This window comes from Gymnoscopelus microlampas, assembly GCF_963454915.1.
Source record: "Gymnoscopelus microlampas genome assembly, chromosome: 6".
Taxonomy (NCBI): domain Eukaryota; kingdom Metazoa; phylum Chordata; class Actinopteri; order Myctophiformes; family Myctophidae; genus Gymnoscopelus; species Gymnoscopelus microlampas.
The window spans coordinates 7,146,164-7,173,181 of NC_139943.1; the positions used below are offsets into that span (position 1 = coordinate 7,146,164).

At 43.4% G+C, this 27,018-nt stretch overlaps 1 protein-coding gene across 1 annotated transcript; it reads right to left on the reverse strand.

The window, feature by feature from the left end:
- Positions 1-3,029: 3,029 nt before the first annotated feature.
- Positions 3,030-5,006, reverse strand: LOC311047254 (kelch repeat and BTB domain-containing protein 13-like). The gene has a single exon (XM_084059909.1). The coding sequence runs from the start codon at positions 4,937-4,939 to the stop codon at positions 3,413-3,415; it is 1,527 nt and encodes a 508-aa protein (XP_083916035.1). The 5' UTR covers positions 4,940-5,006; the 3' UTR covers positions 3,030-3,412.
- Positions 5,007-27,018: the final 22,012 nt, after the last annotated feature.

Sequence of the window (27,018 nt, forward strand, 5' to 3'; positions counted from 1 at the left end):
TCGGTTGTGACAGTCAGCTCCCTGGAATCCATGGAACTTCTGACTCCTCCATCCCCCAGAGCTAAGCGCCGGTACAAAGTCTAGAAAAGGTCATCTTGTCTGTGTGACAGTTTGATTGCAGTATAAGGCTGGTACTTTCGACTGATGTGTGAGACCTTCCTTCTTCTTCCAACCGTCTTGAATACCATGGCTTTCGGGTGGAAACCTTGTATGTCCAATGGGCCTGGTGGTTTTCAAGATCCTCGTGGGACCATGTGCCCATGTACCTGTCAGACTACTTCAAAAGAGTGGAAAAACGGCCACGGGCACAACACCAGAGGGAGCTCCACTGATCTCATTCCCCCCAGATTCAGCACAAACATAGGGATGAATTAATTCTACCATTATGCCACCAAAATGTGGAATGTCCTACCAACCAGCCATCGAAAAATGCGACTCCCTACACCTCCTTCAAAAACGAGCACTTGTCTGCAATTTGCAACTGGACCTAGACAAGTCTTCTAGCTTTCCAAAAGAAATGAGTTGTATGTCTTTATACGTCTTGATGAATTCAATACATAGGACGACCCCCAGGGATTTTTGTGTTATCCCAGGGGTCTTCAACGTTTTCAGGCCAAGAACCCCCTAGCTGAGAGAGAGATGACGCAGGGACCCCTCTATATTGTATAAAATTGTGTTTCAGATTCCACTTTTTTTGTTTACTTGGTCTGCTCTTTTTTCCCTCTACACCTATACCTCTTTGCCTGCGAGGCGTTGTGAGCTTGTAGATCTGCTATTTTTGGCTAAAGTTCTCCTCAGAAAAGGGATGCTAAGGTTCAAGTGGTTAAGGTAAAAAAAAAAAGAATCATATCACACAAAGATCTGGCGGACCCCCTGTAGTAACTCTGAGGACCCCCTAGGGGTCCCGGACCCCCTGTTGAAGACCCCTGTGTTATCCTATTGGCGTTATTGTATAACTGTACCACTTTTTGCAAACTGTTCATTTCATCCAATCAATCAATCCAAAACTGTTACTAAAATATGGGCCCTATTTTGAGCGCCGTCTCATGCATTATGACTAATCTTATTAGGCATTTCTTTTATTATTTTTAAAAACATTTTAAAATGGTGAAATGGCCGTTCTACAGCGACGTGTCGTGAGAGCTTGTAGATCGGCTGTGAGGGAGCGGGGTATTCCGCTTACGAAACTAAACATAAAAAGTTGAAATGAGGAGATACGAGGGTTCTGCCCCGACAGCAGCAATAACATAGAACATGCTGCACAGCTCCAAGGAATATACAAAAGGTCAAAAGAAGGTTCCCATTCCTGCTCTTGCCGGAGTTCCTATTGACCTATTCACACAGTATTTGCATACAGTCGCTACAGTATATAGTCATTACACTTGTCTACCAGCAAGACACCTGCCGTACAGGTGGTCTGGTATAAGCCCTCTATTTCACAGGTAATTATTCCTACGCCTGAAGAGTTTTACCCTGGAATGTTTTAGGCTTGTGTAACTGTCTGACAAGTTGTCATATAATCCAATGAGGGATGATGGGCCACGAGGTGGCATGACACTTAAATAAAATAATTCATTCATTCATTCATATAGGCCGCTCTGACTGCTAATAGTCTACTTTTTTACAGTTACCCCTTTTTCAAACGCAAAGAAGGCCTTATAAGTCATTGGTTCTCAAAGTGGGGTCTGGGGACCCCCAGGGGTCCTTGGGGGAGTTCCAGGGGGTCCCCAGCTAAATGATAGATTCAAATGGAACCAAATGGACCCTAACGGGTCCATTTGGTTCCATTTGTACACTCTCAGAGTTAAATTGACATAGATTTTACAATATAAATTGCGGTCCAAGTGATAGAAATGCCATTAAATGGGGGTCTGTAGCCCTAATGCATGTCAAACTGGGGGTCCTTGAAATTAAGATGGTTGAGAATCACTGCTAGAGCCGTAAAAAATCTTCTCTTATGGGGGTCCCTGGCTTATCTTTTGAAATGGGGGTCCGCGGGCTAATAAGTGTCAATTTGGGGGTCCTTGACATGAAAAAGTTTGAGAACCACTGGTTTATCGGGCCTAATATGTCCAAATGGAGGCATATCACCTGCCCTGGGCTGGGATTTGCCATATGGGGTCCAAGGTAGCTGAACAGGGTTATGGGGTGCGCAGGGCTTATAGGCCATAGGCTGGCCTATAAGCCACGTCTTTCAACACACTTCAAAAAGTCCGGTGCAAAACGATGCTATCGTATGTATAAAGCATTGAATGATGCAAAGGAGTGAAACCGTGTGTGTTTTCGCTGTTCCGTGTCAGAGCTGTGCCATCAGAATACAGCATTATGTGGGAAATATTTTAACCGCTATAGCAATGTGTAACGGACAGATTTACCGATTTTAAAAGGAGGTAAATTGCAGTGTACAACTGCCAGCAAAATGAGGAACAGTTTGACCTCTTTAACAATATTTCACTCAAAAATAGCTGATCTACAAGCTCACGATACGTTGCATCACAACACATTGTGAGCTTGTTGGATCTGCTATTTTTGAAACATTTTGAAAAAAAATGAAAAATGGTGAAACCCGGTTTCAACACAAATCTTCTCTGATGTCTTCTTTCAACCACAAAACGTTCGAGGTTGGGTTCCGTGGCCAAATGCATTATACATACATACAGACAATAAGAGATGAGACCTTTAATTGATCCCACTATCAGTCGCCAAAGACGGCACATCAATTAAGATACAGATTACAGGGCAAGAAAATAGTACTGTAGACACAGCATGGTAGAAAGACATCAGAATCAAAGCAACTCCAATCAATAACTGGCAAACAAAAATACAATAGACAACACTATCCACGCACAGCAGTGCTTGGCGTAGAGCAAGACAGGGGGAAATACAAGAGAACGTACAGTAAGCATGTTTAACATTCTGTATCCATACTGTACTGAAACGGATCGATTTGTACACTCTCAGACTTACAGCACACACCCGTAAGGGTCCATTTGGTTCTATGTGTACACTCTCGTAGTTACACACCCGTACGGAACCCCCTCAAGGAACCACGAGGGTCCCTGGACCACACTTTGAGACCCACTGGTGTAGAAGAGTGTTTTCAGTGAGCACAACGTGCACAATATCAGCACCCTGACTCTGTTTGACCAGAATGGAACAGAGCCTTCATTAGTATCATTGGCAAGACCTGTGAAGGAAGCAAGGAAGCGACCCACTTTCTTTCCAATATGGCTGCTGTACACAGAGCCTATTAGTCTATTGAAGCGACCCAATTTCTTTCCAATATGGCTGCTGTGCACAGAGCCTATTGATCTATTGAACGAGCCGAGCGACCATCATGTGCCTCGTTCATACAGCTTCATAGCTAGCTGCACGTCTATTGGTTGTCCCCGAGCGGAGGATGAATCTATCATTACCCCTCCTGCTGTTTAACCTTCCCACCGTCTCCAAATGAATGTTCGGGTCCTTGACGTGAAGCTGTTTGAGAACCGCTGCACTGCGTGGGAAGCTGTTGACTGTGGTTCTTTGGCAGTCTGAGCAAAAACGTCAACACAGAGCCACTCCTGGGGAAGCCTTTCAGCTGATGCCTGGTCCTCCACTCCTTCTCCTCGATCACATACTCCAGAGTCACGGCCCTGTTCAGCGTGAATACGGAGTCGCCCCTCACCACCGACGTGAACAGGGCGCCCTTGCTGTTACCGAAGTGCCCCGGCAGGGCCGCCCACTGGCCCGTCGTCAGGTTGTAGCAGTCTATCATGCACCTCAGGAAGTCGTTGCGCATGTTCCGCATGACGTAGAGGTTGTCCCTGTGTCCGGCCATGCAGTGGCCGTAGCTCTGCTGCCTGATCAGGGTGGTGAGCCGCGTCCACCGGTCCTGCCCCGGGAGGTACTCGTAGATGTCGGTGGTGTCCTTCGGCTTCCACAGACAAACGAACATCCTGCCCATGGCTTGGGCCCACGCCGCTCCCGCGGCAGCTCGTGGCAAGTGCGCCGCGAAGGTCCATCTGCCGGTTTTGACCTCGTACGCCTCCACGGACGACATGACCTGTCCGTCGTACTCCCCGCCGATCGCGTAAAGGTAGCCTTCATGTCCCACCAGAGTAAAGTTGTAGCGTAACGGATTTAAGCTGGCGATCTGGCTCCATTCGGCGCTTTCGGCGCTGTAGCAAAAACACGTTTCTGCCGCGTTTCGGCCGCCGCCCTGCACCCCACCCACAACGTAGAGATTGTTGTCTAGAACGGTCACTCCAGCCATCGCTGTGCTGGCTTCCGGCGGCAAATCCGTCAACGCCTTCCACTCGTTCCCGTTCTCATCCAGGTGCCACAGGGTCCTGGAACCGACGTGGACCGTCTCGTCGATGCCACAGGTGGCGTGTCTACCGACAGCCACCAAACTGCCGGGACTCAAAGACTCTACGTGAGAGACCAGCTCTGGGGGCAAGTGCATCTTGACCTCGGCCTTGAGGTCGCCGTACATGTTTCTGATGTACTGAGCGGCAGCGTGGTAGAGTTCCATCAGGCCAAACGTCGCGGCGGTGTGATACATGAGTAGACAGTTGTCGGAGTCAACAAGGTCAACGAGATGTTTGCTGAGCTGTGACACCTGCAGAAACGCTGCACATTCAACGGCCTCCACTATTTGGTCGCCGTCCAGCATGGGTCTCGCACCTCTTAAAACTCCCAGGGCGATCAGGAAACCCAGAGGGGAGAGACATTTGAGATGGATTTCGTCTTGCCAACACTCTTTCATTCCAGAGCGATACAGAGCTCTGAAATAGTCACAGTTCCGCGTTAACAATCTCTTCTTTACTGAAAAATGAGTGCCTCCCACGACCACTGTCACTTTAGCTGCTGCTGAAAGTACTCCCGAGGCAGCTCCTCTGCTCTCTGTAGAGTCACCATTCAGCCACTCCACGGCCTCGTCGTAGCACAATGCCATTGCTGCGTCTTCGATCCTCCCCGTTCCACAGAAGCTGTTCAAACTAACGACCGAGACAGAATTACAAGTTGAATTATTTCCAAAAGTCTTGAACACAAGTAAACAACCCAGAGCTAGCTAGATAGCTAGATAGCTCTGTTACAAAGATGATCCACTGTGTGTAAAAGGGGGGGGGGGTTCACAGCAATCAAAATAGAAGCAGCCATATATAGCACAGGGCAAAGTGACACACATGGACAGGAAGGCAAACAGTCAGCCACTGAAACGAAGCATGGAGTTAGCTCAAGCAGGACATGGGAGTCATATGGCCCCAGCTGTCATCAGGTGTCAATCTGCTGGTTGAATAAGTGTTTCCAATCAGCCAGGCATTTCTACGTAACCAATCACAGCCCATTCTCACGGCAAGGCAGTCCATTTAAATATGGCTCCCTCCTACACTTGATCTCTGTTACACCAAATGCTGCCTCACGCGCGCTATTCCTTTCTGTGCTGTGGTTCAGCAAAGACCCGCCCTTAGACCCGCCCTGCCTGCCTCTGATTGGCTTTCTGGTTTTACTACACTAACCCACAAAATGTTATACGTTAGTGTGTGGGTAAGATTAGGCACAGGTTTTTTTGTGAGGTTAAGGACAGCAGTGGAAACCCAAGTGCTGTAAAATAAAATAAAAAATACTTTAGTTTACTGGAATATATCCAGGTTTCAGTACTTTTAATTCTACTCCATCACATCTCAGAGGCAAAAGCTATACTTTGACTTTGAATCATTTGAAAACTTTTGTTACTTGTTACTTTGTAGATTTGGATAATTATCACAAAACACATACATTAGCCGCTTCCGCCCTATGCATAGGCTACTTTGGCTATTTGTCAAAAGCCGATCTAAGCAACTCGTTGTGAGCTTGTAGATCCGCTATTTTCAAACTTTTTTTTCTAATACATTTTGGAAACTTGTGAAATGGGACATTCTGCATAATTAGTATTTTTTTATCTTTTGGTACTTTAAGTATATTTTGATGCCAATACTTTTGTACTTTTACTCAAGTAAAAGTGCCTCCACCATCCGGCCCCCAGTCTTGCATGGCGCAAAGGTTAAACTGAAATTCAATGTCTTGCTTTAATTGGGCCCGCTCATGGGGGAGTTCTGCATCATGCTCCCAGATTTAGCTCAACATTTTGCCTGGCTAATTCAGGGAGCATTTGAAGAATTGATGGAGCCATCAGTGCCAAGTGCAACTCTATTCCATTTGTTTCAATAACTGGTTAAATATATGATGAGAGTGTTAACTGACTGAAGTATATTAGTTTTATGTAAGGCGTTCGGGTGGCACAGTGGTAACTGTAGCCAGCGCCCACCACCACCGAGTCTGGGGGTTTGAATCCACAGCGGCGCATCCGGTTTCGTCGAGTGTCAGGCTATGCGTGTGACATCATCGTACCCGGAAGTTAACCCGGAGCGCCTACTGAGTGGCAAAAAAAAACTTTCTGGCCTTGACAGGCCATACATCCAAACAGAAAAGTCTGATAGTATTAAATGACGTTAAACTCATCAACATTGCAGCTGTACGAAAATTATCTTCTTTCTGTCTGCAAGTTTTTGTTTCATAAAAATATACCGTAGACATGTTATGAGCTACTTTCTGTCAATAAATTCAGTGTCATAGTTTGGAAGCGCTCGTTTTCAATAACGAAACGTCCTGCTGCCTCCTGCATTATGTGTAATTTAGAAACAGGTGGTACGGAGGACCGTTGAGTGATTTCCAACGAGCGCTTCCAAACTCCAACGCTCCATGCTGCTCAATGTTTTGCTACTCAGTCTAGATGAGGGGGGGGGGGGGCAAACATAATTGGCCTGTGTTCAGGGGGAGGGAAGCCGGGCATGGAGAGTGATACTTGTTTCTGCATGCAATCTTACAGGCTGGGGGCGACACCTTTGTTGGACATAAGGGGTGGGATGGATTCTCTACGTCAGGGGTCTTCAACGTTTTCAGGCCAAGGACCCCCTAGCTGAGAGAGAGATGAAGCAGGGACCCCCTACTCTATATTGTATAAAATTGTGTTTCAGATTCAAGTTTTTTTTTTACTTAGTCTGCTCTTTTTTCCCTCGACACCTATAGCCTCTTTGCCAAAAATTGCAGATCTACAAGCTGAGGCGTTGAGAGCTTGTAGATCTGCTATTTTCGGCTAATGTTCCCCTGAGAAAAGGAATTATAGGGTTCAAGTGGTTTATGCAAAAAAACAAAATCCTACCACACAAAGATTTGGCAGACCCCCTATAGTAGCTCTGAGGACCCCCTAGGGGTCCCGGACCCCCTGTTGAAGACCCCTGCTCTACGTCCTCCCGGTGGGGGCTCCTCACTGGCAGGTGAGCCAGTAGGATACAACAGCCGTGTCAACACACAGACATGTGTGTGGGGAGGACTTAATTGTTATGATGACTAAATTGGGGAGAAAAAAGTGGAGGGAAAAGAAGCTGTTTTATGTAGCTCCATTAATAATAGGGGGGGGGGGGGGGGTGTTATTATGGTCAATCAAAGGTTGGCAATATAGGATTGAGAAGATTACACAAATGTTTAAACCTCTATTTTTAGAGGTGAGAGGTGCATGTGTTGCACTTCATATGGTAGACATCAAGTGGAGCATGAATATTTTTTTCTCCCTTGGTCAAAGAATTACATAAATCTTTTCACAGATACTTCACTCAGCAAAATCATCTGTGCTAATTTAACTCTGAGGGTGTAAAAAAAACAGGTCCTGCTCTCATCAAGATGTCAAGCTAGGATGAAACACCCTTCGGGTGCCTTTTACAACAGTGGTTTCCTAACATTTTAGATTCAGAACCAAAAGGAAAATGTGATGCCTCCCTGGGACCCTAACGAGTGAGAAAAACTGAGCGTATTGTGAGCTTGTAGATCTGCTATTTTTACTACTTTTTAGGTTTTTTTTAATGTTTAAAATTTCTTAGATTTTTTTTGTGATTTTTATTTCATTTTTGAATTTATTTGCAATTGCAATGTAAGGAAATGAGGAAAAAGATTTCATATTTACTTTACAATTAAAAATGGGGCTACGGCCCACACATGGGTCCCGACCCAGTGTTTGGGAAACACTGTCTTACACAACACCGCCTCTTACATGTGGAGGGAGCATTTTTCTCATTAGCGTAGGTGTAATTAACTGAAGCCCCCGGTGCGGTGAGGGGGCTAATTGGAGAAACCAGAGGTCTCTGTGCACTGCATGAAGTGTCCTCCCTGAAGTTAACCCTGAGCAGCCCCACTTAAAGAAACTCATTAGGCTCAGTCCTGAGCACATGGGCCTTTCTGGGGGTCCACCACTTTGGGGGGGGTCCACCACTTTGCCTTCATACAGCCAGCCCTATAAAAAACACCCACTTTGAAGGAGATGGTGTTGGCATCTTTCTTTAACCATTTAAACCAGTGGTTTTCAACCTTTTTCATGCCAGGGACCCCTAGATTGATATACATTTGGCCGCGGACCACCATCTGAAAATGTTTTGTGCCAGGGACCCCCAGAAGCAAAGATTTGAGTTAAAAATGTTCTCTTTGAAAAATTAATATATTCAAAGATTTGCACACATTTTAAAGATTTTTCAAAAATAGCAGATGAGCTTGTATATCTGCTATTTTTGAATAGCCAAAACTAAGTGGTTAAAATGATTCTGAGGCTAGCTGGGGACCCCCTGGTAGCCCCCCAAAAAAACCACTGATTTAAACCCTATATACTGTACCTCGTTGACCGGGTGTCCCCCAGGGGTCTATACTTGGTCCCCTCCTTTTTTCCCCTGAATACCAAATTTCTGTTTAGAAAAAAAAAGGCCATAATGATGCGTCGCTTGTCGCTTGTCTATATATTCGCCAAATATTTTGGCTATTACGACATGCCCAGAACAGGTACATACGCTAGGGTTCTCAAAGTTGGGTCCGGGACCACCACTGGCCCTTGGGGGGCGATTCCAGGAGGTCCGAAGGTAAATCTATCAATATGGCATCAAATCTGTTTAACCCTATAACGCCAAACGTATCATATATGATACACACAACTAATTATTTTTTAATAAATCAGTGTAATCAATACTTGGACCAAGAACCTGTTGTATATCTGACACATCCCCACTTCCCCCTGGACCATACCATTTGCACTGCAGGTAGTTACAGAGCCTCAGGTGGTCTGACCCAAAATGGCTGCCATCAACTAAACAGGAGAGGTTGATGCACTACTACAAACAATTATTTTTTAAGCAGTTCTGGTAAGTTTTCCTTGTATATCTTTACTAATATTTTGAAATAAGTGTTGGATAACTTGAATGCACTTATGAGCTCTCAAAATGTAGCATTTGAGTTTGTTTTTTATGATGTCAAAAGTGTTCATAAGTTGTATCATATTTGATGCTAGGTCTAAAAGAAATGTTAAAGTTGTTAAAACCGACTTGAAATACCCCTTTTAATACCCCTTGTATCAAATATGAAACAACACATAAATGATACAAAGGAATGTTAAAAAAATATAACAAAATTTAAAATGGTTTAAGATCCAATAAAGTGTCCCTTTTTAAAAAAATCGAATTTTCTGACCTTTCCTTCATAGTTAAGGCTTTACAGGGTTCGTTTTAACCCTATCGCCCTATTTGAAAATCGCTGGTGTAGTCCGTGGCCAAATACATAATAATTTGGGGGTCCTTGCCATGAAAAGAGTTTGAGAACCACTGCTCTGTCTCATAGCTGTGACCACAAGGAGGTCCTGGTCATCTCTTGCTAATCTGAAACCAGAGTCCTCACGCGAGGGGGTCTTGTGCAACGAGGGATTTGCAATCAGGACCTCAGATCCATTCACACAGCTGTCAGCTGGGAAGAATCACTATAGTGTTCATAACTTAATGTCTGTGGTTAGTGTTTGTCATGTTAAGTTCATTGAAGTCCACGGGCCAAATGCTTCCGTTGGGGGGGGGGGGCTTTATACTTAGTCTTGTGCCAGTGTCATGCACCAAAGAATTGCTTATAGATCAGCAATTCTTCGCAAAGCTTGTAGATCTGCTATTTTCAAAGGATGTGTATACATTTTGAAAAGTTGTGAAATGGGACATTCTGCATAATGAGTACTTTCTACTTTTGGTACTTTAAGTACATTTTGATACCAATACTTTTGTACTTTTACTCATGTAAATTTGGAATTCCGGACTTTTTCTTGTAACCGGGTATATACTTCTACATTGCAGTGTTGATACTTATACTTACGTAAAACCTTTGAGTACTTTTTTCCACCGCTGGTCTCATGACCCTGCATACCCCAACATACATGCACGTGGCTGGAAACTCAAGCATGGAAAGTAATGGATGATGGATGTTGACAACAGTGGAACAGAAGCAGTGTAATGTGTAATCCCTTCCTGTACACTGTGTGCTCCTATAAGTCACTTTGTAGATCAGCTGCTTAAATTTGTAATCGTGACAGCCAGTGGTGTAAAGAAACTAAGTACGTTTACTCAAGTACTGTACTTAAGTACAAACTTGAGGCACTTTTACTTTACTGGAGTATTTCCAATGTTCAATACTTTTACTTCTCCACTACATCTCAGAGGCAAATATTGTACTTTTACTCCACTATAATTATTTGAAAACTTTATAGTTACGAATTACTTTGCTACTAATATAAAGTATTACATTATAAAACATACATTAACCACTTTAGCCCTATATTATACCTAGGCAATAAAATAGCCGATCTACAAGCTCACAACGCGTCGCAACGTGTTGTGAGCTTGTAGATCTGCTATTTTCAAACATTTTAGTCAAACCTTTATAGCTAGAGACAAGAAACCTGCAGGAAGAGAATGAATCAATTTGTTGCTGTCGGGTGGAAAACTTGTATGTCCAAAACTGTTCTTTTTATACGTTTGTTTTATAGTGAAAATAGCTTATCTACAAGCTCCCAATGTGTGTTATCGCGATGCGTTGTGAACTTGTATATCTTGTAGACTTCTAGATCACAACGTATATAGCTCAGTGGGTTATAGAGAGGAGGTTGTCTGGTAATCCGAAGGTCACCAGTTCACCTCCTGGTCTATGTGTAGAACAAGTGTCCCATGAGCGAGATACTTGGCCCCCACCTACTACAGATCTACACAGGGATGTCGCGGGCTCTCAGAAGGTGGGGGGGATGGACTTTCGGTGGACTATACACCTTACTTTACACTTTGGCTATTCGAAAATAGCAGATATACAAGCTCATAGCGCGGCACCGAGTGCCTCGCTATGAGCTTGTAGATCTGCTATTTTGAAAAAGCGTGAAAAACATTTGTAACTGTCAAATGTAAACAAATTCTGTATTTTCAAAAATGTGCGTTTTTTTGGGCGGATTTTGTTTTCGTGTTTTGGTTACTTTATTTCGGTTTTATGGTTAGGTTATTTAATTCTTATTTTTGCCTGATTTTACCGATTTATTATAAAAAAAAATACCTATTTATATGTTTTTTTTCATTGATCATTCAAAACATGCTCCTCGTTGACCTACTTTGCACGGTGAAACAAAGTCACTCTTTTAGCACATAAACAAACACAAACAAAGCTCATAATCAGTTAAATTGATTAGTTTGAATAACTGCCCCAGGCTTTCATTTGTCACTCATACTGTAAAATGAAAGAGAACTACCTCTTCTGTACTATATGGTATTCTATCTGACGTCTGTTTCATGTCATTTAAATGCCAATTAATGTGACAAATCTCATCGTTTACAGATGCTCCTGTGATCTGATAATGTTTCTACTGTGTATCCACAGCAGTGGCGTACCCACCATAGAGGCAGGGCAGGCGGCCGCCTGCCCAACTAAAATCTAGCCTCCCCTAGAAAATAAAGTAAAAGACTGAAAAACAGGCAGTGAAAAAAATCCAAAGAGAATAGTGGCCGTCGGACCTCCTCGTCCATTCACGCGGGCAGGCAGCCAATCACTACCGTATCCATTCAGCAGAGCGACATCGCCTATGCAAATGTATGCCTTTATCTTCATGGGGTGCCAGGAGTGCCAGGTGTGGGGGTCTGGGCCATCACCTGTACTCACCTGGCATAAAAGGGGCTCTGAGTCTGAGAGCAGCTTGAGCCATTAAACTGCAACATGAAGAGATTTTACCCTGTGTCCGTGTGTCCGTGTGTCCGGGTGTCCGTGTGTTACCACCAAATCTCCGGCACCGTTGGCCCGGTCGCTGCAAAACTGTGCACACACACTCCCTGGATGCCAATTCAGAACCTCTGCCTCAAATTTTTCACATGGGCCTGTTATAGCGCCACCAGGAGGCCGATTTGTGCAAAACCCATTTTTTCACATTATTCCTACAGTTTTTAACCAAACGTCATGCAAATCTGTACACAGTATCTCTATAGTCATGTGATCAACCCTGATCTGTCCGATTTCCCATATTCCATCCTTATTGGTTAAGGTTGCCATCCAAAGTTTGCAGGATTGGTCCGTTTTGAACAAACTGCCTCAAACCATGAACGCAGCGTGCGATTTCCGTGAAATTTCACACGCACATTCCCACTAGGCCGAGGAAGAAATGCCACCCTTTTCACATTGGCCTGTTATAGCGCCACCAGCAGGTCTAATTTAGCAAAACACATTTTTGGAACAAAATGCTTCAAATCATGAATGCAGTGTCCGATTGCCGTGAACGACCTAAGAATAAATGGCACCCTTTTCACATTGGCCTATTATAGCGCCACCAGGAGGCCACAATAACGTATCTGACCTGGCGGAGACCTGTGCTCCGAGGAGCACTTTATCTAGTTTGACAATTGACATGAATCCTATTAGCACCAAGTTGTAAAGATTTCAGCAGGAGACCATGGGTTCAAATCCGGCGTAAGAACAGGAAAGTTACATTAGTGCTGCATGCTTTGACAGCTGCTAATTAAATCAACCAAATCACTCAATAATGTTTACCCTCGTTTTGTGGTTATCTCTCTGTGAAGCCTTTGAGATTACATCATTTCATGAGTGAATCAAAGCTGCAATGAAAAAGCTGTGCTGTAATACTTACATGATCACATCAGTCACGCCGTGTGCAGCGTGCACATGCTTCACGGTGACATAAAAGCATTGCTGTTTAAGTGTGAACTTGACCCAAGTCAGCAGGGAAAGAGGGGGGACAGCTAGGGGACAGTGTCTGTTAGTGACATTAAACAGAAACACATAGCGGTGTGTGGGGCCGAGGGCTCAGATTCCGTCATCCAGATTCCAAAGATATCCCCTCACCTCCCAAAGACGTAACTCACAGGGCCTAAATGCGTGCCTATCGTGTCTTGACATCCGACCGGCTACGCGATACGTCATAAATAAGCCCCCTAACCCATTCGGGTGGTCTTGGGTTTCTCTGACCTTTTTGCAAAGAGTGCAGTCCCACTCCCAGGCCACACCAAATAGCCTACAGACCTAATTAAACTATGAACGTTAATACTTTCAGTTTATAATAGTGTGACATGTTCCTCCCTGAACTGGAGACTGGAGGGTCAGCTCTTTCATTTGTCACCTACAGTATGAGTGACAAATGAAAGCCTGGGGCAGTTAATCAAACTAAATAATTGAACTGATTATGAGCTTTGTTTGTGTTTGTTTATGTGCTAAATGAGTGACTTTGTTTCACCGTGCAAGGAGCATGTTTTGAATGATCAATGATTCCAATCAACGGGGCAACTACTTTAGATTTCTTGTCCACCTTTAGAGTTACATCATAGCAAGGTAACCCAAACCTCTAGCAACATGTTCTTGCCCTTTAACTTACACAATGAGCTGGCAGAGCTAGACCTGTCACCAGGGTTGCCAGATCTGCTTATTATAATTTCCCCGCAATATTTTATTTGAAAATAGCCGATCTACAAGCTCACAACGCGTCGCATCGCGACACGTTGTGAGCTTGTAGATTGGCTATTTTCAAATAGCTGATGTATTATGTTAAATTGCTCATGTGGCCCATAGTAGCTTCTTTCGGGCTGGTTTTCCTAGTCCTGGTTGCTTGTTTCTCTCACATAATCTGGCAACACTGCCTGTCACCCCACCCACAGAAGGCACCTAGATCCCGGCCCCCCTGCCACAAAGGTTAATATAGTACAATACTGCTCCAATGCCACACTGTCGGCGGTATCTACCCGGAAAATGCATATTTGGTTGTGGTGATGTCATGATTTTGGTCTGTTGCAATAATAGTGTGCGGTTGTCACAAAGAAAAAATCAAGGCACACCTGGACTTGTGCCCGAGGCTCACATCGTTTGGAAACCAGTGCCCTATAGGTTATGTTTATCATTGTTTCATGATGTCATTATTTCGTAGTTTCCTGTGTTAGTGTTGAAACGCTCACCCCTCATCTCGTGTCAAATACTTCACTTCCTGCCCTTGTGTGTTACACTTCCTGCCTTTGTGTGGTTGTTTATCCCGCCCCCTTATTACTTTCACCTGTCACTCATTATCCTTTCCTCCCTAGTGTATTTGGCAGTGGTAAAAAAAAAAGTAACTATTAGTGCAGATAGGCCTACTCAATACTGTACTTGTTAGTAATATTTAGAATTTTTGAGACGTGTTGTGAGCTTGTAGATCGACTATTTTCGACAAAGAGATTTGGTGTAGAGGGGGGGGGGGGAAGGAGTTGGCCAAGTATAGACCCCTGAGGAACCCCATGGTCAATGAAGTGTAATGTAGGGTTCAGTGGTTAACCTACGAATTATCGGTCTTCAAGTAAGACCATTGTGTTTGTATTGTGTTACAGGTATAATGCATAGTTGTTTATGCATTTCGGGGGTTCCTCCTTGCGGCTTTGCCACGCGCCCAGGATAGGTGTCCCTTATTTTAATCTCTGGGAGTTGGCAGCCCTAACCTTGCCATACCTTAGCTTTGGCTGAACTGACGCCACTGTATGTGTGTCTGAGACTGTGTTGCATAACATGTTGTCTTGTTTTTATCTAAACCCAGCTGATGGCTGCTTAGATGGTTATGATGAGCGCTCAGGAGGGAGTAGTCGGGGGTTAAGTGCAGACCCCTGAGGGACCCCGGTAAACAAAATACATAGGATTTAAGTGGTTGAACACAATCGGTTGCATTATATATACGTAACTGCCAAACGGGACTGACAGCAAAAGCGAATTCAAATGCAAGCCACTATTAACCGCTTGCAGAAAAATTAAGAAAATAATAAGAATATAATAATAAATACACTTTTCTGCATCATATGCAAGATGGCAGAATACATGTTGTGAATGATGTCACCTCTGACAAAGTAAAAGTGAAACTCTGTGAAGTGATGCTCACATCGCAACTCTGTTTTGAGAGGGAGAGCCCAAGTGGTGAGAGTGCAAGTATCAGGTAGCATCGTTACGGCTTATCTCAGCGTTGTGACACCCTGACAACAGGTGCAAGGCTGTTGGCAGTGACAAGGCACTGGGACTAACAGCTTGATTTCGTGCAGAATGTTGTCAGATCATTCTTTTCACACTGAATGATAACGTGTTTGTCTAATGAATTGCAACTAAACCCACTGGGATTCCTAGGGAATTTGCAATGCATGAAAATGTCCAACTGTTGACTTGCAGATATCATTGATTAGTCACCTTTACAACAAGGTATAGCTTGTAAGAATCGTGCAATCGTGGAATGAGCAACTTCGCTAAATATGTGTGTAGCGCTGTGTAGCGCTACACGCAAGTTAGCGCTACCCAGTTGAGCGACACACCTGCTGTCAGATGTGGGCCAGTCTTAGGTGTGCGACTGGCACCTGAGCATGGGTGCAACTTTGACAGAGATCTGTGTGTGTGTGTGTGTGTGTGTGTGTGTGTACAGCCAGCATGTGTTGCAGTGTAAAAGTGGGTGCATACGTGTAGTCATTGGTATGTGTCGACATAAACTTTTCTATTTGTGCTTCGTTTACCCGTCGGGCCATGTTTGGGGGGGTGAGGTGGTCTGGTAACGGAGCCTCCCCTCCCTCCATGTTTGGGGGGGGGGGGGGGTGTGGTGGTCTGGTAACGGAGCCTCCCCTCCCCCCATGGGCCTCCATGGGCAGGCATGAGGGTGGGCACTAACCCAGAGGATGGGGTGGGGATGGGGGTGGTTGCTGAGGAGAGTTGTGAGGTATTCAACTCCCCAGTACTTGAGTCAAAGTATAGGTACTTACTGGTTCAAGTATTACTCACGTGAAAATTGCTCAGTCAAAGTTGTACTTTGCACTGACTGGAGTATACTTACTTTTAAAAAGTATTCAAAAGTATGTGCTTTAAAAAGATTCATATCTTAATTTCTTTAACACCAATGCATTTTAAAAAAATAATAATAATGTGAATTTTGGCTTTAGTTGTTATTTCATAACGTAATTTAGTTTGGGTCTTGTGGGTCCCTTCCTAGGAATGTATTGGAGTCAAAAGTAGACTTTTTTTGTACAAAGAGAAGTCCAACGTGCTTCAGCCAGTTAAAGGTAGGAGGGTGCTCAACAGGGACAACTTGAATCAGAGAGAATAATACCTGGGCACTTCAGTGAGAGACTATACCCAAATAAAATACTGGAGCACTCCACTGGGTCTGCACGTATTTATTATTTTGCAGGGGTGACTGAGGTTTTGACTTGCGTCTTCCTCAGAGTCAAACAGGTATATGTTTTTGTTTTTGAAATAGTGGAGTGAAAAGTCATATACATAAAAAAGAAATACAAAAAACTAAAATACTGAAGTGCAGATACTTTTTTTTAAAAAAGTACATTACTCAAATAAATGTACTTAGCTATGCTATCCACCAATTGCTGTGGGTAACTGGGGCAGGGGACCCACAACCATTGGTGGACAGTATTGGGGGGTGGGGTGGTGGTGAGGGGAGTGGACAGTCCGCCGGTCACAAGTGTGTGACGCACAGAGAGGTCAGCTGGAGAGAGAGAGAGAGAGAGAGAGAGAGAGAGAGAGAGAGAGAGAGAGAGAGAGAGAGAGAGAGAGAGAGAGAGAGAGAGAGAGAGAGAGAGAGAGAGAGAGAGAGAGAGAGAGAGAGAGAGAGAGAGAGAGAGAGAGAGAGAGAGAGAGAGAGAGAGAGAGAGAGAGAGAGAGAGAGAGAGAGAGATTTTTTGCATTAAAACATTAAAAAAAATTATAAAAATATTGCAGATGTTGAATCTCGTACTTGTATATCTGCTATTTTTGAATAGCCAATATAAATGGATAAAGTGGTTAAAAAGACTGTGATGCTGTATTAAAAATAATTGCGTGCGTGCATGAGTACATGTTAACCTTGGACCCCTAACCTATGATGTAGGTTAGGGGTCCAGGGTTGGGGGATGATATCTTACTGTCTTAAGTGTCATGCTTGCCCCCCCATTTGGCCTGTAGCCATATGGAAAGCTCCATTCACAGTCTGCATTTACCCAGTTTTACCTCACGTCATAAATTATCCGGGAAAGGCTATACTCTCATGACTTGAGTCACACAAGTCCTACCGTTCAGATGGTGATGCCGAAAGTAAGAACGGAATTCGGAACACGCTTTTAAATCATTATGCTGCCCTTTCTTCTTGGAGTGATTTGCAGGATGATCTGAACCTTTTCTGAGCTGATCACGTTGAACACAATGTGCAGTTATAGGGTGCGGCCCCACCAAACTTTAATTCTGCCTATGCGGGCGGGTTCTACCAATGCTTTTCAATGGGAACGGAGCGTTTTTTTTCCGGAAATCCTCGAATGGCAGCAAACCACTCCGTTCCCATTGAAAAGGATTGACAGGATCCGGCCACATATTTTAACCTTATTAACCCATTAAGACCTGAGGCCGATTCTACAATTGTCTTCTAAATCCCAACAGTATTCTGAAAAAACGTATGTTTCTATATCAGTGGTGCTCAAACGTTTTCATGTCAAGGACCCCCAAAATTATATTTATTTGGCCGCCGAACCCCATCTCAAAATGTTTTGTTCCGGGGACAGCCAGAAGCAAAGATTTTAGTTACAAACGTTCGCTTTAAAACAATATATATTCAAAGTGCACAAATTTTCATAATTTTATGAAAGAACATATACACACTTACAGTATATATAGACAAATGACATAAATGGACAAGAGGACCTCACACATGTCTACTATGTCATGTGAGTGACACCCAATACATGTTCCCCAGTCAATTATGATTGACAGCAGGGTTGTACTTGCTGGGGGGGGGGGGTACATGACTGCCTCTGAACCGCTGCTCAAACAGAGTCTTCAAAAGGTTGGTGTCATTCAATCTGGAGGTGTCATGTCGGCAGCTCCTCCAAGGTGGGCGGTTGGGTGGGTTACGGTGCACTTGACCTACACAAAAGAGACGGTTATGTAATCCTATAGTAACAAAGTATTCTGACCCAGGACACCTCGGAGGTGACTGTATGTCCCCCTATGAGAGCCCGTCTTGCAGGGTGCTTGGCCTCATATGGGTGTGTGTGTGTGTGTGTGTGTGTGTGTGTGTGTGTGTGTGTGTGTGTGTGTGTGTGTGTGTGTGTGTGTGTGTGTGTGTGTGTGTGTGTGTGTGTGTGTGTGTGTGTGTGTTTTTTTGTCACATCACAGGTTTACAGGGGTAAGACAGTGGATGACATTTGTTTCCTTTGTTTTTTTTTTGTGCAAGCCATCGTTATATGTTGTTTCCAGAAAATGAATGAACAAAAAAGAAGGGGGGCAGGGGAAGCAAGGGGGAAAATAAATAATCAAAGGCATAGGCGGCGGGTAATGAAGGCTAGGGTAGGCTAAGCCTTCCCAAATGTTATGCTGGAATTGTGCAAATGATATATAACATGTGCGCAGCATTATTTAGTTATTTTTTTGATAATAAATCAGTAAAATCAAGCAAAAATAAGAATTAAATAACCTAACCCTAACCTAACCCCATAACCGAAATAAAGTAACCAAAAAGAAACAAAATCCGGCCAGAAACCGCATTTTTTTGCGCGCGTGCACGGATTTCCAAACCCCAGCCTTCCCAATTGTCAAGCTCACCCGCCGCCCATGATCAAAGGTATCTGCATATTTAGACGTAGCATCTCCATCCATACAGTAGTGCACTGGTACCCCCCCAATGACCCCCAGGGGTCATTGGGGGGGTCCCCAGCAAGAGTAGTTAATATAGTGCCATTTTAACCACTATTATTTTATACTTTAGCTATTCAAAAAAAATATATACAAGCTCATAGCGTGGCTATAAGCTTGTGGATCTGTTATTTTTTTAAATTCTTGAAAATGTGTGCAAATCTTTGATTTTTTTAAAGCGAACATTTTTTACTCAAATCTTTGCTTCTGGGGGGGTCCCTGGAACAATACTTCTGTGTTGGGGGTCCGCGGCCAAATACCTATAATTTTGGGGGTCCTTGACATGAAAAGGTATGAGCAGTGTATGAACATGAGGTTTAGACATAAGATGTATAAGCACAGCAGCTGGTATATTATACTGTTCATGATATAGACCAGGTTTGGGCAACTTTGAGAATGGGGAGGGCCACTATATTTCCACACACACTCCAGAGGGCCACATTGCATATTGCCATTCTATGTCACACAAAAGTAGCAAAAATAGCCGATCTACAAGCTCAAAACGCTGCGACGCGTTTTGAGATTGTAGATCTGCTATTTTTGCTATTTTTGAATTGGAATCCAGAATTATCTTTTGCTATTTTCGAATTGGAATCCTGAAAAATAACATTTTTATTTTATTTCAAATGCATTTAGTTATACTTATGTTAACTTTATGAACTTAAATACAAATGCATTGGACATAAAAAAGACAATAGCATTTTAATACTAGTCATTAAGCTACTAATATAGACGGAAGTAATTAAAGCGGGTCATGTTTGCATGTTTGGAATTGTAACAGCTGAAATCAATAATATATCAGTAATCCGATATTAACCCGCGGGCCGCATTAAGTGAAGGTGGGGGCCGCATGTGGCCGCCAGTTGCCCATGTATGATATAGACGTTCAAGAAGAGTATCAGCAGGTTGTTATACATGAGGTTAGGTTTAGCTGTGAGGTTAAAGGCTAGGGCTAAGGTTAGGATTAGGCATAGTTTCTGTGAGGTTAAGGTCAGGTTTATATAGGCTTAGTTTATGTGAGGTTAGGGTCAGGGTTAAGGTCAGGATTAGGCTTTATTAGCACCTAACACCCTGTCCCCTTCTCATGACCCTGTCCATTCTCATGACAGTTCTGTAATGTAATTGATGAATTGAATACACAGGACCATAATGGACCACAATTGTGTTATCCTTTTAGCATCATTGTGTGAGTGTACCTCTGTACTTTTTGCAAACTGTTAATACAGTATTCAATCAATCAAAAATCCTATATCCTTCTTCTACTCTACTTCTACTACACTGTGTATGTGCACGTGCACGTGCGTGTGCGTGTGCACGTGCGTGTGCACGCGCGAGAGAATACATAAAACACCATAAAAACACCACCAGGGGGGCTTAATGAAGTTCTATCAACCTCATAGACACATGAAAAACAGAAAAAAGTGCAAAACCATGGCACCACCTCTTTAAGTAAAATATCTGAGTACTTCTTCCACCATGGGGCTCTTACAAGGTTTTCCACCCGACAGGAGATTTGCCAGTCGAGTTGGAGCCATTTCTCGCTTGATGGGTTGTCTGCAGTTTGAAGGGTCTGTCATGTTTATTCATACCGCTGACAGCTCAGCCTGAAGGTATGACAGCTTCTCTCCGTGGCAACGCCACCTACTGCAGTGGTGCTCAAACTTTTTCACGTCAAGGACCCCCAAAAATTATATGTATTTGGCCGCCATGGACCCCTATGATTGCACTCGGTGCAGCTCTATGAGCTTGTATATCTGCTATTTTTCAAAAATAGCAGATCTACAAGCTCATAGCGTGGCACTTGTGCGCTTTGAGCTTGTATATCTGTTATTTTTTTAATAGCCAAAGTATAAAAGGTTAAAGGGGTTAAAATGATTTTGATGCTATATTAACACATTTTGCTGGGGGCCCCCTGGAACCCCGTACAAGGACCCCTGGGTTTCTCCGGACACCACTTTGAGAACCAATGACCTGTACTGTACACTTGCTGCACATTTAAAAAATATCACGTTTTTCATAAATTATATACCCTACTTCGTCGCAGAAAAAGCTCGATCTAGGAGCTCACAGTTAATCTCTTGATCGTCTGTTTTGCTACTTTTGCATTTGATTAAGTGAAAGCGAAAGTGATGGTGTGTCAGTGGGTTTTAAAAACTAGCCCTATGTTGCGCTGATCATAGCGCAACATAGGGCTATGGAAAATTTTTGGTGTGATTTCACAGAGGTTTTTGGTGCGGTTTGGAGCAACGGTGTGCCTGGGGCCCCCGAGGGTCCCTGACGTGGCCCTGATAGTTTGGTTCGGATCGGAGCAACGGTGCACCTCGCAAGTCTCGCATGTTACGTTTGTGACGTCCACCGTCCACCCTCGACCCGCCGTCCACCGTCCAGGCAGTTGTAATATAGGCTGTACATTGTTTGTGTTCTCGCGACACACACGTGTCTGTGTGTGTGTGTCCGTGTGTGTCCGTGTGTGTGTGTGTGTGTGTTCGCGACGGGGGACGGCTCTGGCCTCATGAGGATGTACCATGGGGTGTGTGTGTGTGTGTGTGTGTGTGTGTGCGTGTGCGTGCACGCTCGCGACGGCTCGCGCGTGTGTGTGTTGGCGACGGGGGCGGCTCCGGCTGTTAGATGTGTATATGCGCGGGTGTTTGCGTGTGTTCTGTGCCTCCACGACGCGCCGACGGGATGTGCGTGTGTGTACACACTACAGAGTACAAACTCACTTTCCATCCCTGATAGACTGTTCACAGCGCATAAGCCAAACTGCACACTTTGGGTGCTCATATCCCCCTACGGGTATGGTCTAGTTGAGTTAATAGAGCCTTGCCTGCTTGCTCAGGGGATAAATTGAATCTGGACCATCAGGTCAAAATTCATGTCAGATCCTGTGTCTAGGTGAGACGTGACCTTTGACACAATCTAATGTCTCAATAGAAGAGCAGGGAGACAACATACAACCATCCCAATTGTATGTGTTATTATTAACATACTCTACCATACAGATTTGACAAAATTATATTTTATTCATGAAGAAAAGTGAAATAGTGGCGGTTTAATAAAACAAAATAGAATAATAAAAGGCACGGTTTTGGACAAGGTTTCCACCCGAGTGCGACGGATAATATATCCTCCCTTTTAAATATTCTACTTGTTTAATTAAAGTTAAAGGCTCTTTTGTGATTAGGAAGCCGCGAAAAGGGAAATGAAACCCGAATGAGAAGTCAAGGCAATTAGATTAAACTGTGTTACCGTTGGCGTGTTATTATAGGCAAACAGCTAATTAAAAAGAGAAAAAGAATAGAATGACATTCCTCAGTCATATTATCAGAGCTGTAAGAATGACAGTGTGCTCCATAGGGCCCTCATTATCTGTGTGTGTGTGTGTGTGTGTGTGTGTGTGTGTGTGTGTGTGTGTGTGTGTGTGTGTGTGTGTGTGTGTGTGTGTGTGTGTGTGTGTGTGTGTGTGTGTGTGTGTGTGTGTGTGTGTGTGTGTGTGTGTGTGTGTGTGTGTGTGTGGAGTTATCAACCAAGGCTACAAGCTTGTATAGAAAATTGTCGCTTTCTTGAGGTGGAAACCTTGTATGTGCCAAAAGTGAACTTGAACATTACTGTTCAGGAAATGAAATGAAGAAAGAAAAAAATCGATGCGTTTTATTATTTAGTCCCAAGCTTAATAGTTTTCCTTGATTCAAAATAGCGGATCTACAAGCTCACAACGTGCTCACTTTGTGGTGCGTTGTGAGCTTGTAGATCTGCTTTTTTTGCTCATTGTGTATACGACAAAGTAGGGCATTAATTGATGAAAGAAACATAAAAAGTTTAAATATTGGAGATAATGAGGTTTCTGCACGACAGCAACAATATGGTTCTCTACTCCTATTATGTATATGTATGTATATATATATATATATATATATATATATATATATATATATATATTCCAAGGCCTATAAGCTGTGTAGGAATTAATAGGCTATTGTGCTGCGTTCTCTTCCACACAATACAAAAGGACTGACTATTGTCCCCTCTTTGCTGACAGCTCTGTTTTGAAGACAAGACAAGACACATGTATTCATTTGTGATATGTTTTTTGTCGGGCAGAAACCTTGTATCTCCATAATTCAATTTTATGTATTTTCGTAAATCAATGCTCTACTATGATACGAGAGTGTGAGAGCTTGTAGATCTGCTATTTTTGATACTTTTGTGTGACACTGTAGTATGACGCTAATTTACAAAAAAAACTACATTCAAAGTTTAAATATGGAGATACAAGGTTTTGAGCCTGACGGTGACGATGAGTCGCAACAATTGAATAATTAGTCTTGGTATCTCCCAACGGGAAAATGTTCTTTCATTTGATTTATTGCTCGTTGCATAATACGGTCCGTTGCACATGACTAGATTATAATTAAGAACTAAACAATTATCCATTCTTGTTAACATTTATTCTATTTTATTTATGTATCTTTGGAAGGAGGAGATGCTTTCCTCAGCTTTGAATGAGAGTTCCCACATCCATTGTTAACAACTCTTTGTGTTGAATGTCTGTTAATTGTACCCTGTGATTTTGGTTCATAGTTTTTTTAGAGAAGATCTGCTTGCTAATTGGTAACACCTGTCTGCTGATGATTAACTACAAGCAACATTCTGTTTCTCACACATCAGGTCAACTTGGAGAAAAGATTGTAAAGGACAGGAAAGAAGAATTTAAGCCTAATTGAAGCTGCACTACGTAACTTTTTACTTTTTTAACCAGAGAATTGCAGACTCACTCCCAATTTTCAGCCGTAATCTGAATACTTTTGATATTATACCGTTTAGACTGATGATAGGTTCTTGGTTTACCTATATGATCCTAGATTACTATCTCATATGTATTTGATGTATTACCTTGTGTTTACCTTGCTTATATATCTGTATATCGCTTTGGATTAAGACCATCTGAAGAATGCCTAAATTGTAATTGAGTATTTCTGCATTGTGGTATTATTATTCAGTACTTCTTCACACCACTGGCATTGCACACGGTACGGTGTTCCTAAAATGTCCATCTATGTCAGAGAAGAGACCAAACTATTCTTGCTCATGGGTCTATTCCCAACACATGCATGTAGCAGAGGGAGGGAAGAACCCGCTTGACAAGGGGGGGAGACAGCTAGCTGTCAGTTGGTCATCTGGAGGCAGATAGAGCAGTGAGCTAGAACTCGTCTCTTGTCCGGTGGAAACCTCATATGTCCATAAAACTGTTACTTTTCAGGAACGTACACATTTGAACGTGTGCGTTCCGTAATGCATTTCCAATGGCGAAAGCTGTGTTGTTTGACCCGACGGAGGGATGGCGGTTTCGGCTAAGCCCCGAAATACGCGTGTCTCAAAGAATTAGCGGTATCATCATGAGAACAACCTCGCCCTTCAGTGTCAGAAAGACCATGTAACTGATCGTCAACTACATGGAAGTAGAGGAAAGAGCACGGCTCCCATCTCCATTGAAGCCGTTGCTGTCATGAACTGTTGTGTTCTATTCTTCCAGTGTACCTTTATTTTGAAGTATGTTCCAGTGGTTCCTGTTGTCTTTTGTAGCTGTTATTACCTGTGATGTCTCACAACCAGACCCACAGAGAGAGAGAGTTATGACACGCTTTTGATCTCTCCGCAAAGCGGGCCGCTGTGGGCTATAGTTCCAAACATTGGAACTATCTCATTGAGATAGATCGAGCATTTCCGCATTCCATTCTTACAATAGGAGTCAACGCTAGTGTCTTCACTCTCATATTAGATCACGCTTGGGTCTCACCCAACCCTGTGATTATTGACTGGTTCACCTGTCTAGTTATCCCTGTTGGTGTTCTACCCTGTCGTGGGTTGATTGTGTTTCAGTTCACCTGTGTTGAGTTGGTCCCTGTGTGATTTTACCCTCTTGTGTTCTGTTCGTCTTTGCCAGTTTGTAACCTTCATGTTAGGTGTTTGCAGTGGTGGAAGAAGTACTGAATTGTTTTACTTTAAGGCCTATTGAAATGGCAATTTTAGAGCATATCTGTGGTCATTTCCCTGTGTGTTTCCCTGGGTTTGTTAATAAACTGTGTTGAATGTCAGCACACTGCCTCTTTGATCCTGCATTTGGGTCCTTCTACCAAAACTTTGGCTATTAGTGACAGTTGCAGTGGAGCGACCTCACAGGGGGCCACACACTTCACGCACGTGGTGATAAAAGGTGCCCAACCACGTCTGCACAGCCTCAGGCAGTTCAAGGAATTCAGCATGAGGCCCCCGCATCGTTGGGGCTGGTGTGTGTGTGTGTGTGTGTGTGTGTGTGTGTGTGTGTGTGTGTGTGTGTGTGTGTGTGTGTGTGTGTGTGTGTGTGTGTGTGTGTGTGTGTGTGTGTGTGTGTGTGTGTGTGTGTGTGTGTGTGTGTGTGTGTGTGTGTGTGTGTGTGTGTGTGTGTGTGTGTGTGTGTGCGAGCGCATGTGCGAGACTGCATGCGTGCGTGACACACACACACACACCTTTATTTTGTTCATTGACTGATTCATATGCTCTCTGAGTCTCCTGAGTTCAGACACTAGCCTATAGTCTTTGCACATGTGTCACTATGCACTGGTATGTTGTTTTGTTGCGTTATCTGTGTTTTTGTACTGTAGCTTGTTAAGTCCTCGACTCCAAGACACTAAAAGTGAACCTTGAACCTTTAACACATTCTGTGTGCATTTTCTCAACTCTTTATTTGACAATGCAACAGCAATCACAGTAAGCGTGTATACCCACTCCTTCATAGTTGGTATAAAGTTGTGATTTGTCAAAAAAGTTGAGTTCGATTTTTGACCTGACATTAAGCAAGTTAAAGGTAGGGTTAGTGATTTTGTTTGATTAAAATGAGTGTTAAATCACTTAAATGACTATATTCTGATAGTAATCATTGCTATAGAGCAGGGGTCTTCAACAGGGGGTCCTCAGAGTTACTACAGGGGGGTTTTTTGGCAAAGAGGTATATGTGTAGAGGGGAAAAAGAGCAGACCACGTAAACAAAAAACGTTTAATCTGAAACACAATTTTATATAATATAGAGGGGGTCCCTGCTTCATCTTTCTCTGAGCTAGGGGGTCCTTGGCCTGAAAACGTTGAAGACCCCTGCTATAGAGTGTTTGTTCAATAACAGGAGTCTCCGTGTACAGTAGTATCACCAGCTCTTTATTAAACAGAAAAGGCATTTTCAGTTCTAATTAAATTTCTATTCATCTATCTATCTATTTATCCATCCATCCATTGCTCACCCTGGAAAGGTTGTTTTGTTTTGTATTTCATTCTCATCCTGTGGCGTGTCAGAGCCAAGCCCAACTAATCCAGCCGTCATAACTGGGAGCAGTTAAGGCAACGCCACAAGATGTCACTGGGAGGGGGGAGGGGGGATTTTACTGCACACATGACGTGGTCACTGGAAGGAGGAAGGATCTGAGAGGGAGCGGGGCGGGGTGGGGGAGGTGGGGGTTGTAGTAGTGTGTGTGTGTGTGTGTGTGTGTGTGTGTGTGTGTGACCTAGTTTGTAGCGGAGGAGGCACTCAGACAATAACACACGGCACACAGTCAGGTCACATGTTTTGACTGAGGTTCCTTACCTCAGTCAAAACAATAATGTTCAGCCAGAGCTATGAGCTGGGTGTGTGCACTTGCCCTCTACCTTCAAGTAAAAAAAGTAGCAAAACCGCAGTGCAAAAGTACTTTGTTACAAGCAAAAAACGTCTTGCATTAAAACATCTTACTTAGTCAAAGTATAAAGGCATTAGCATCAAATGATGCAGAATATGCCCCCCATTTTAGAATCATGTCATTATATCATGTTATTGGACTGTAGTTATTCATCATCGACCACTTTAATCCCTGTTCAAAAAATGCAGATTTACAATGGATGGACTGCATAATGGAATGTATATCGCATTCACCCATTCACACACATACAGTAGGTACATACACACATACACACACACCGACGGCGGAGGAAACCATGCCA

Bases quoted from the DNA above. Each gene is read 5' to 3' on its own strand.
- LOC311047254 (XM_084059909.1), bottom strand. From the start codon at position 4,939: ATGGCATTGTGCTACGACGAGGCCGTGGAGTGGCTGAATGGTGACTCT.